Source organism: Thrips palmi, unplaced genomic scaffold (genome assembly GCF_012932325.1).
Source record: "Thrips palmi isolate BJ-2018 unplaced genomic scaffold, TpBJ-2018v1 HiC_scaffold_2, whole genome shotgun sequence".
Lineage (NCBI taxonomy): Eukaryota > Metazoa > Arthropoda > Insecta > Thysanoptera > Thripidae > Thrips > Thrips palmi.
This window is the reverse complement of record NW_023144629.1, coordinates 9,095,068-9,106,609: the sequence shown is the minus strand read 5'-3', so window position 1 is coordinate 9,106,609 and position 11,542 is coordinate 9,095,068. Positions and strand designations below refer to the sequence as shown.

At 63.2% G+C, this 11,542-nt stretch overlaps 1 protein-coding gene across 1 annotated transcript; it reads left to right on the top strand.

Moving 5' to 3' along the window:
- Nucleotides 1-247: 247 nt before the first annotated feature.
- On the top strand, nt 248-5,361 carry LOC117647490 (mediator of DNA damage checkpoint protein 1-like). Its single transcript, XM_034389246.1, has 10 exons — nt 248-527; nt 1,437-1,767; nt 1,844-2,088; nt 2,689-2,922; nt 3,247-4,016; nt 4,096-4,124; nt 4,337-4,444; nt 4,529-4,765; nt 4,854-5,016; nt 5,332-5,361. The coding sequence occupies exons 1-10, from the start codon at nt 413-415 to the stop codon at nt 5,359-5,361; spliced, it is 2,262 nt and encodes a 753-aa protein (XP_034245137.1). The 5' UTR covers nt 248-412.
- Nucleotides 5,362-11,542: the final 6,181 nt, after the last annotated feature.

The following is an 11,542-nucleotide window of genomic DNA, read 5'->3' as shown; positions in this document are numbered from 1 at the left end:
CGGCGGCGAGAGCGGCGGGGTGGTGGGGGGCGGGGGCCGCCGCGCGGCGCATGAGCGATGGCCCCAGCCTCGGCTCCAGGCTCGGCCCGGCCTCGGCTCGGCCCCAGCCTCCGCGTTCGCTTCGTTCGCGTCCCTCCCGTCTGGCCGAGCGCGGCCCCAGCCCCCCGCCCCCGGCCCCCCGCCCCCAGCCCCCGGCGAAGCGCGGCGTAGCAGCGGCGTAGCGCGCAGTGTGCTTGCAGGCCTTGCAGGGCCTGGCTGTGGAGGCATCCCGATCCGCTCCGCTTCCGCGTCCGTCCCTTCCTGCCCGTCTGTCTGTCTGTCTGTGTGTCTGGCCGTCTGTCTGACCGCGGCCCACCTCGGGGACTCCGTCGACGGTGGCGGGCTTGTAGGCGACGACGTCCTGGTGGACGCCATGGGCACTCGGCCCGCGGACGACGTTGACGGCGACAGTGAAGCCAGCGACGGCGGCGCCGACCGGAAGCGCAAGGTGCTCCTCGAGCTGACGGCGGCGCCCCAGGAGACGACGGGTGAGTCGGGGACCTCGGCGACGTCGGAGAGCCGAGGGAGGCCCAGGCGACGCCGAAACGGCCGCAGTCGCCGGGAGTCGAACCCGCGCAGGCCACGCCCCCCCGGCCGGCCGGGCCGCCGGGCCTCGCGGAAGTGCGTCGAAGCGGCACGCAGCGCACGCTGAGCGACGGAAAGAGGAAACCTCGGTCCGGGATTCGAACCCGGGACCGCCGGGGAGGGAGGGCGACAGAAGTGGCGCAATGCTGCGCCATGCTACGCCATGCTGCGCACTGCGAAGCCTTTTTGGTGTCGGCGTCTGCCGAGTGACTCACAAGATAGCTCTGTCGCTCTATCTCTCTCGCACCTTTGCGGAGAGCCCCATGAGTGCGAGAGAGACAGAGCGACGAAACGACTCCTCTGAATCGCTCGGCTCGCTCGGCTGGCCGCGAGTGTTCTTGTTGTCCTGGCCGCGCGGTGGACGACCCGCCCTGTTCCCCCGCCACCCCCCCCCACCGCCACCCCCACGCCCCACCAGGGCGGCTCGCCGATGTGCCCACCAATGTGGCCCTTCCCTTCCCGAGACAGTTGGGATTTATTAACCACCTGTTTGTGCGTCTCCGGGCCGCCTGCCTGCCTGCCTGCCGCCTCAACGGGGCGCGCGGTGCGCAGGTACACTGCAAACAAGCTGGATCTGTGCAAACTAAGCCGTCCTCTACACCAACCCATCGCTCTTTCACTTATCTGGGCTAAAGAAAAAAATCCGCGCACCGTATGGGACTCCACCAGGCTAAAGTCATATAGGTGCGTTCCGCGGGGCCTGGCGTAAGGTCGCGGAACGCAGCGGAGCCCTCCGTGCGAGGGGGAATGGGGCACACTGTTAGGGAAACTTCGTCTTCGGCTTGATTGACGCTCGCCTTGCTTGCTTCCAGAAATCAAGACGCCGGGTAAGGCCAAGTCCAAGTCCAAGTCCAAGGGCAGGCCGTACCGGAAGGTGAGCTCCTGGTGCAAGGGCGACTACCGCAAGCGCTCCAAGAAGCCCATGTCCGACAAGGGCCAGAGCCCCGACGCCGACAAGATGGGCAAAGCCAAGGCCAGGTCGTCGCCGCGGAGGCCCTCGTCCGAGGCCAAGCAGGAGGACGGCCTTCACGGCCTGCACGGCCTGCACGGCCTGCACGTGGCCGACGAGAACGAGGAGGCCGCCATCAGGACCAGGGTCAGGTTCCTGCTGGACTGCGTCAACAAGGTCCTCGGCCACACCGAGTGAGTGTTCTGTTTATAGTGTGGGTCCAGGTCAGCGCAGCGACGCGAACGTTTTTTCACCGACGTGTTGCTGCAGTTCTGCCGAGAGGCGCCTGGAGGGGGAGGACTCGGGCCACGCCGCCGCCCCGTTGGACTACGCGTACAAGGCCGTGGAGCTGGAGGGCGACGGGCCGCCGCGGTGGCTGTGCCTGACGTGCCGCCGGGACTGCCGGGACGCCCCCGGCGACGAGGCCGAGACCAGCTTCACCGCCACACTGCGACACCTGTTCAGCCGCCACCGCAACGTCTGCACCATCGTCACCAAGGCCGTCAGGCTGTCGGGTCAGTGCTGAGCTTTAGTGCCGCCCTCGCTTAGTGGGCCAGAAGACCGGTGGAGGCGGCCAAAACCCCAGACGCGTTTTGAGCTCCAGAGTCGCTCAACAGGACTCGAACCGAGCGTGTGACCCCACCAATGGATTCCTCGTTCGGAGAGCAATCCATTGGTGGGGTCACACGTTTGATTCGAGCCCTGTTTGGCGGTGGAGCTCAAAACGCGTCCTGGATTTTGACCGCCTCCACCGGTCTTCTGGCCCACTGTGCCTCTCCTGGCCCACTGTGCCTCTCCTGGCCCACTGTGCCTCTCCTGGCCCACTGTGCCTCGGTGCCGCCACCACCGCGAAGCCCCCGAGAGAGGGAAGAGACAGTCCCGCACGACAGCCGAGCTCGGCGGGCTGGCCTATGCTGCGCATCACAGGGGCGCGGCCTCATACCTAGCAGTGCTTTCGTCGCTCCGTCTCTCGTCACTCTCACACTTGTGTGTCGTCCCGAAGGGCTGAGAGACACAGAGCGACGAGCCACGCCGCGCCGTTCGCAAGCAGCCCTCTGGGGCTGGACACAAAACACCGTTACTTGACTCTGACGTGAACCGCTCTGTCCCTGCAGGTGCGACGGCGACCCTGGTGGCGGCCGTTCTGCCGGACGGCTTCGGGCCGCGCCCCGTGGACCGCGTCCTCGCGGAGGACGAGTTCCTGGCCAGGCCGCACGTGTGGGTGGCGCAGCTGCTGCGCGCGGCGGACGCGGCGGACGCCACGGACGCGGCAGACGCCAACCACGTGGCCGTCGGCCTGCGGAAGGTTGGCCGCGTCACGCGCAAGAGCGTCGAGGAGCGCCGCGCCAGTGAGTACACTGCACTGCACCCGTCTGGAAGGACGCGCTACGTGTTGCTGCCGGTGTGGCACGGTGCGCCAGAAGACCGGTGGAGGCGGACAAAACTCTGGACGCGTTTTGAGTTCCAGAGTCGCTATGCAGGACTCGAACCGAACGTGTGACCCCACCAATGGATTCCTCGTTCGGAGAGCAATCCATTGGTGGGGTCTTACGTTCGGTTCGAGTCCCACTTAGCGACTCTAGAGCTCAAAACGCGTCCAGAATTTTGTCAACCTTCACCGGTCTTCTGGCCCACTGTGTGTAGGCCCTTTCTCACGCCACTCGTGTCTGCAGGTGCCACCACGCCCGTGCTGCCCGTCACGGAGGCGGACAGGCCCGCCCTGGAGGGGACCCCGAAGGCCTGCCCGTCGGCCAAGGCCAGTCGGTGCCCCGAGGCCGGCTCGAGGGACGCCTCCCAGGGGTGCCCCGGGGCGCGCCTTGAGGAGGCCACGAAGGACGGCGTCGAGGAGGGCTGCAAGGCGGAGGAGAGCCCGGCCAAATGGCCTGGGGACGAAGCGGAAAGCCGCCTGGAGAGCCCTGCGGTGACGCCCAAGGAGAGCCCCGCAGTAAGCCCGAAGGAGGGCTCGAAGGACAGCCCGGAGGAGAGCTCCAAGGAGAGCTACTACACCTCGAAGGGCAGCCCGCAGGCAGCCCCAAAGGACAGCCTGGGAGGCGCGGAGGTCAGTCCCGGGGTGGAGCCTCACGCCGACTGCGAGGAAATCCCCCTGGAGTGCTCGGAAGTCCTCAAGGCCAGCCCCGAAAGCATCTTCCCGGACGATTTCGACTCGACCTCCGAAGACATTCCGCTCTCTTGCCTCGCGACAGTGCTCAAATCGAGTCCCAAAACCAGCCCCAAAGACAGTCCGAAGCCCAGCCCCAAGTCCAGTCCCAAGCCTAGCCCCAAGCCCAGCCCCGACCTCGACAACACCATCAACAGCATGCTGGAGCAGGTGGGCTCTCCCCGGGCGGACGCGGCGTCCGGATGCGAGGCCCACGAGGCTCCCGACGTCGCCAACACCGCCGCCAAGGACGTCGAAGACGGCCAGCCCTTCATCTCCTCGAGGGTGAGTGTTCCGCGATTTGAGCTGTCGTTTTGCCTGCTCTCTGCGTCTTACTTGAGCGTTTGGCTTCTGTGTCCTGCAGCCCGGCCTGCGACGCCGACAGCGCGCCCCGTCGGCGGCCTCGGCGGCCTCGGCGGCCTCGGCGGCCACGACGGCCACGGAGTTGAGGAGGGCCGCGCCCCGGGCGTGCACGCGGACGCGAACCAAGTCCGACGAAATGGACGTAACCACCAACAGGTTAGGCCAAACAACAAGGAGGCTAATTTATTTTTGTTAGCGATTTTTTTTTGTAACAGGTTGTTGACATTTCTATTTGATTCCAGGACGACCGTTGAACGTGTTTCTCCAGTGGCACTACCGAGTAGACTCGAACCGACGCAGGGAACGAGTAAACCAGAGACTGATGGCTCCGACCAAAGCACTGAAATTAGGTTTGTCCAGTCTCTAGTCGGACCTTGCATTCGTGTCGTATACGAAACTGAATATTAATCCTGGTGACCAATCCTATCCGACAGGGTATCTTCTTCAAATACTGGAGACTTACTAGACCAATCAGAAGTAGTTAGTTCCGCGAATGAAACCCCCAGTGCGATTACCGGCAGTGTGGGCAGCAGCAGAAAAAGCGGGGGCTCTCGACCCAAGGTCAAGAGGTCAAGGTCGAGGAAGAGGTCAAGGTCGCGGAAGAGCATCAACGAGGACCCGGGCCCTTCGAAGCGATCGGAGGCCTCACCGAAACCCGCCGAACAGCCGAGGTACCCCCCAGTGTGCCTTCGGGTCGCCTTGGCCGCCGAAGTGCAGAGCGCGCAAAGTTTTGTTAAGTTGTTTTGCTCGTGCCGCCAGCCCCGCCAGCCCCGCCAGCCTGCCGGACTTCCGCGGCCCCCTGGCCTTGCCGGAGGCCGTCGGCAACGTCGTCAAGGAGGGCGGCAAGCAGGCGAAGCAGGCCAGCGCGGCGGACCGCGCCGACAAGAGCCGGGTCTACGTCGAGGGCTCGGTGGACTCGGAGGTGGCCATCCCCCCTGCCGTGCCGCCCCCCGCCACCGCGCCCCTCGCGGCCCCCGCGGCCCCGCGGCCCCCGCGGCCCCCGTGGCCCCCAGCCCTGCCACGCCCGCCGAGGCCGACTCCACGCCCAGCCCTCCCCCCAAGAGGGGGCGGGGCCGGCCCCGGCTAGTGCGGACGGACGGGCAGCCGCCAAAGTGAGTACGACGAGGAGGAATCCACTCCAGATATTCTCTGTGCGCGCAGGGATATTCACGTCCGGAACTTTTCTGTGACATCATACTGGTAGATTCATAGTCTCAACACTCACATGTATTTTTAGATATTCAATAGTAATCGATTCATTAATTGATCCAAAGACCTGACATGCTAGTTTGGACGCAGTGGCGGCTCCATCGAGTCGGCCCTACTCTAATCACAATTTCCAGACATTCGTCGTCGTTTCCGTCAACTCCGCGGCAATACTGCTGCGAAACCGAGGTGGTTGATCGCATACCTTCACAAGGGCATACAAAAGGAAGGTCCCGTAGAGGGAGCACGATTGATTAGCGAGCTTGGACAGGATGGTCGCTCAAAGTGGGCCCATGTCGCTGTTTCCAGACACGGGAGGCTGACCGTCGGTGTGCTCTGCTCGCTCTGTTTGCAGGCCGGCCGCCAAGCGGAAGCCTGCCGCCAAGAAGAACGTGGAGGGGCAGCCGCCGAGGAAGCGCAGCGCCAAGGCCGGTGAGGGCGGCAAGGCCAGGTAAGGCCGCCAGCGCACAGTGGGCCAGAAGACCGGAAGAGGCGGCCAAAACTCTGGACGCGTTTTGAGCTCCAGAGTCGCTAAACAGGACTCGAACGTGTGACCCCACCAATGGATTCCTCGTTCGGAGAGCAATCCATTAGTAGGGTCACACGTTCGGTTCGAGTCCCATTTAGCGACTGTGGAGCTCAAAACGCGTCGAGAGTTTTGTCCGCCTCCGCCGGTTTTCTGGCCCACTGTGCAGCGTCCAGTGTGAGCTGGGGGTGCACGACGAGGACACGCACTGACATCCCTCGCTCACTCCGCAGGAGACCCAGCGCGCAGATGGAGCTTGAGGCCGGCGTCGCCCACAAGCTGTCCACGGCCCTGCCCGATAGCACGCAGCGCGACACGCCGCCGCGCACCCCGGCGTGCACGGCCATGGACGCGACGGCGATGTCGGGAATGGCGGTCTCCAGGGCGCCGCCCGGCCCCGAGCACCACCGCCCGCACGCCGAGGACCTGACGTACTACCCCGTGGAGATGGGGGCCTTCACCCCCGTCAGGACCCCCATGGGCGTGCCCGCGGGCTTGCCGGAGGTGTGGTCCCCGTGCGACCGGCAGACGGACGCCACCAGCAACCTCACGGCGGCGAACCGGCCGCACGCCGCGCACGCCGCGCAGGCCCAAGTCTCGACGCCAGCCGCCGCGCCACCGGCCGCGGCCACGCCGTCCTGCACCGCCGCCTACCAAGCCAGTATGCCTGGCTACGGCTACTACCACGAGGAGCAGCGCTACAAAGCCTACGCCGACTACGGCCCAGGCGGCTACTGCGACCCCGCGGCCTACCCGCAGCGGAGGCCCAGCTTCGGCCAGCAGCAGCAGCAACCACAGCACCAACAACAGCAACAACAACAACAACAGCCACACCACCAGCAACAGCCACAACAGCGACCGCATGTGCCTCAACAGCAGCAGCAGCATGTCCAGCAGCATGCCCAGCAGCAGCAGTACGGACAATACGGCCGATACGACAACAGGGGCGGCTACACCAGGCCGGGATACGGATGGGGAGAAGACGCGTACGCCAACTACCCCGCGCCCTCCACCGCCCCCGCGCCTGCCCCCGCGCCAGCGCCCACCCCCGCTGCCGTGCCCACCCCCTCGGCCACCCCCGTGGCCGCGCCGCCCCCCGTGCCGCCTCCCGCGCCCAGCCCCGCGGTGCAGCGGTGGCAGCAGTGGGGCAACGGGGCGGCGACCGGGGCCGGCTGGTCCACGCCCGACTTCCACTCCGACTCTGCTGGCTACTACCGGAACTACCCCGCCGACTACCACGCGGATTGGAGCCACCAGGGCCACCAGGGCCACCAGCAGCAGCAGCAGCAGATGTCGGCGTGGTACCGTCCCCAGCAACAGCAGCAGCACCAGCAGCCCGTGCAACCCACTCCAACCTTCCCGGCCAGCGCCTGGCCCCCCACAGGGCCCCACGCCGCGCCCCACCCTGCGCCCAACGCTGCGTCCCACGCCACGCCTCACACCGTTCACCACGGGGCACCCCACGCCGCACCCCACGCCTCGCCCCACGCCGCACCCCACGCCGCGCCCCACGCCGCGCCCCACGCCTCGCCCCACGCTACTTCCCACGCCACGTCTCACACCGTTCACCACGGGGCACCCCACGCCTCGCCCCATGCCACGCCCCACGCCGCACCCCACGCCGCACCCCACACCGCACCCCACGCCTCGCCCAACACTGCACCCCACGCTACTCCCCACGCCACGCCTCACACCGTTCACCACGCGGCACCCCACGCTGGGCCACACGCCGTTCCCCACGCGGCGCCGCACACCACGCCTCACGCCGCTCCCCACGTCTCGCCTCACGCCGCTCCCCACGCCGCTCCCCACGCCGCTCCCCACGCCGCTCCCCACGCCGCTCCCCACGCAACGCCTCACGCTGTGCCCCACGCCGTTCCCCACACTACGCCCCACGCCGTGCCTCAGGGGCCGCCTCAGCATCCCCAGCATCCCCAGCAGCCGCAGCAGCCCCAGCCCTCTCAGGCGCAGCCGTCGCAGCGACACGCGGTCCAGATGCCCCCCGGGCCCCAAGGCCCCCACGCCCTGCATGTGAGCCAGGCCGACCAGGCCCGACATGAGGGATGGGGCTTCTCGTATGGCCAACAACAGCAGCACCAACAACAACATCAGCTGCAGACGCAATACCGACCCCCCAGCACGCAGGCCACGCACGCCACGCAGGGCACGCAGGCCGACGGGGGGTGGGGTGCCTCGCCCACCGTCACCAGCTCCACGGACTACCCACAGTGCGCCTGGGCGGACAGGCAGCAGCCGCAACGCAGGCGGCAGCAGCAGCCGCGGCCAGGGGCGGAACCGGTGGTGTCGCCGCCCTACGCCGCCGACGCCATGGGCAACGTGAACGCCGTGAACGTGATGAACGCCGCGGGCAAGTGGGCCTCCCAGCCCGTGGTGCCGCACGCCTTCCAGAGACACGACGGCGGCACGGCCTTCTAAGGAGGGCCGCCCTAGAGTTTAGAGTAAAGGACAGAAGAGACATCTTGCCTAAAGCAGTATTACAGTGTCGTGCCCTCTAGCCAGCGTGGCTGCCTCGTCTCCCCGTCGAGACAGCCCTCACAGGTTTCTTATACTTTTTTCCTGGAAAGAAAACTTAACGTGTGGTAGTGTAGTAACTGGTGCCTTGAACGGCCTGTATGCCCGTAGAGCAAAAGCCCCCTTGTGAATTGAGAGCGTAGTGCGCTGTGCCAAAGTCCTTTCCCTGGAGCGCATTACGGTTTGTTTATCATAGTAGGAACCTCGACTAAACTAGCCAAAACACTAAATGTACCCTCCATAAACAATTGTATACGACTTGTATCTCTTTCGCGCGGTTAATATTATTCGTATACAAAGTCTATCAAATTAGATTGAATCTAAATAAAGCCCTGTTATTTCGTGTGTAAATATTGAGTCATGATTTGTTCGGGGAGTCCTAGTTTTGCTCAATTTGTTTGTCATGACGTTCTTTGTCACTAAACTAATCTTAAGTAGAGGGTGGATTCCCGCCTTCGGCAAACCTTAAAACCATTTATGTGCGATGGATTGAGAAAGTTTATGCATGGGTTTTGATATTTCGAGATGATCGTTTACCCGATGTTTCGAGATATCACCTAGTTACCCGCCTTCCCATGAGAACACCATGAAATTTAAGGCGATATTCTGTGCTTCTCTCAGTTAGAACGCGGCAGGCGGCTGAAGAACGCATTTGGATATGTTTGTGATTGCAGAGTGTGATGATCTGACTAATTATTTGTGATTTACTTGTTTAATGGGCTTAGATCTTCCTTGTATGCTGTACGAAGTAGGGTATATACATGTAATAAAAAAAAGCCCATCTCTTACTTTTTAAGACTGGTTCTGAATCCTAGAAGTTTTCTTGACTAATCACGAGATGCATAACTATTGTTTATAGTCTTTGAATATTTTCTATTGTGGTAGCTAGCGAGAATTTGGTTTTACATCGTGTAAGCTGCTGGCTAAGCATACATCTTGATCGTTATAGAATTCACGGTGACCATTTTACACGAATCTCGACACTTTGCTCTCGATGGTAAACGAGGTACGCTGTTTTTGTGTATACGACTTTCTTAATTTCGATACTTTTTTTGTAATTTGTTACTGCTCTTTCGAAAATTGCCTTCTGTACTGTTCAAAGGTCATTTCGTCTTGGAAATTTTCGTGTTTTACTCCCATTGATCCCTTCGTTTTGAGAGTTTGTTGTCGTGTTGTGAAGAGCGTTGCATTGGTCTCGGACGTTCTTTTGTGTGCATTGCTATCCTTGTCCCACTCACACGCCATGCTAAAGTGTTGGTTTGGACGCAACTATGTAGATAGACAGCCCTGGTCCTAGCGATCTCTTTTATTTCTCCATATATTTATTATCAGTTTTTTCTGTTGTTGTTGCCTTGCTGAGAGGCTCCTACCCCACGAATAGCCACAGCCAACATATCGTCCTCGTCCTTCTTACTCGCGATCGCGTCCGGACCGGGGCTGCAAAATACGTGTGTCGAAATATCCTTTTTGGTGTGAATAATAAAAATACTGGATGAAACACGTGCAATGTGTGCTCTGGCATTCTACTCCTTTCGTCGACGCGGTGCTTGGGGTCCTTGAATTTGACGTTGACTTTGACGTTGAATTCAACGCTGACTTTGACGTTGAATTTGACGTTGACTTTGCCGTAGCAGCGACGCGCCCATTTCTAGCAGATCGAGCTGCCAAGCGATTCCGCAGAGTCGTTTCGTCGCCCCGTCTCTCTCTCTCTCTCTCTCTCTCTCTCTCTCTCTCTCTCTCTCTCTCCTCTCTCTCTCTCTCTCTCTCTCTCTCTCTCTCTCTCTCTCTCTCTCTCTCTCTCCTCTCTCCCTCTCCTCTCTCTCTCTCCTCTCTCTCTCTCTCTCTCTCTCTCTCTCTCTCTCTCTCTCTCTCTCTCTCTCTCCCTCTCTCCCGCGCGCGCCTGCGGGCCGCTCCACGGGTGCGACAGAGACAGAGCGACGAGGCGCCGCTTCGGAATGTGTCTGCTGTGCCGCGTTCCGGCGAGCCGTTTCCGGCCGAGGGCTGCTGGGTGCTCCGCTAGTGCTCCGGGCTGCCGATCCATTCCGAGGAGCGTCGCCCCGTCTCTCTCGCACCGCGCGGGACTCGGGACTCGTGCGACAGAGAGCGACTTTCCGGAAGCGGCCGGCTGGAGGCTCCAGAGGGTAGCGGCGCGCATGCGTGCTGGAGCCTGCGCCGCGCTGCAGTGGGAGAGGGGGTTGACCCAAATGCGGATGGGCCAGGCAGGCCCAGCCTACTCCAGCCCCATCCAGCTCCAGGCCTTGCTTCAGGCTCCAGGCCCTCCAGGCTCAGCGTGGCAGAGGTAAGCGCCCGCTCCTCTCCTCCGGCTTTGGCTTTGTCGTCTTGGCTGCCTGTCTCGGCGCGGGCGAGAGCGAGAGAGAGAGAGAGAGAGAGAGAGAGAGAGAGAGAGAGAGAGAGAGAGAGAGAGCTGCAACGTTCGTTGAAAAGAGAGCGCAGGCCGCTTCGCAGAGAGAAGCCATCTTGGCGTGTACACTGTACTCGCAGAGCCGCTTCCGGCCTCTGGCTTCCGGTCGGCGAGATAGCGCGGCAGCGCGGCGTCCACCGCACTGTACTGTCTCCTGTTTGGAGAGCTAGGTTAGAGTTCCAGCGTCCCAGCCCCGGGGGGCCTTACCCCTAACCCCCTTCCCCCTCCCTTTCCAACCCCCTCCCGTCGCCATGGCAACGGCAGGCCCGACGCCGCGGGGAAGAAGGGTCCAGGGTGCAGAAATAATAAATCAATACTCCAGGCGGGCTGTCCAGGCAGGCGGAGGGCGGACGGGCCGGGGCAGACAGGCAGGCAGACTGGCAGGCAGGCAGACAGGCAGGCAGGCAGGCAGGCAGGCAGACGGGCAGGCAGGCAGACAGGCAGACGGGCAGGCAGGCAGGCAGGCAGGCAGGCAGACGGGCAGGCAGACAGGCAGGCAGACAGGTAGACAGGCAGACGGGCAGGCAGGCAGGCAGGCAGACAGGCAGGCAGGCAGGCAGGCAGGCAGGCAGACGGGCTCGCAAGGCGTGTGTTGTGATTGGCAGGCATGGGGCCGGCCTTCGTCAAGAGTCAGGCCATCCCGGGTCCGTACGGCTTCACCAGGCACAAGGTGCAGCCCCTGCAGCCCCTGCAGGCCGCGGCGGCCACCGGAAGCACCGGCAGGCCCAGGCCCGGGATGGGGCCCCAGCAGGGGGCGGTCGG

Excerpts from the sequence above, each read along its gene's own strand:
- LOC117647490 (XM_034389246.1), top strand. The coding sequence starts at position 413 with ATGGGCACTCGGCCCGCGGACGACGTTGACGGCGACAGTGAAGCCAGC. Across the intron at positions 2,089-2,688 it reads CAAGGCCGTCAGGCTGTCGG|GTGCGACGGCGACCCTGGTG; the intron begins GTCAGTGCTGAG and ends CTGTCCCTGCAG. Across the intron at positions 4,125-4,336 it reads CGACGCCGACAGCGCGCCCC|GACGACCGTTGAACGTGTTT; the intron begins GTCGGCGGCCTC and ends ATTTGATTCCAG.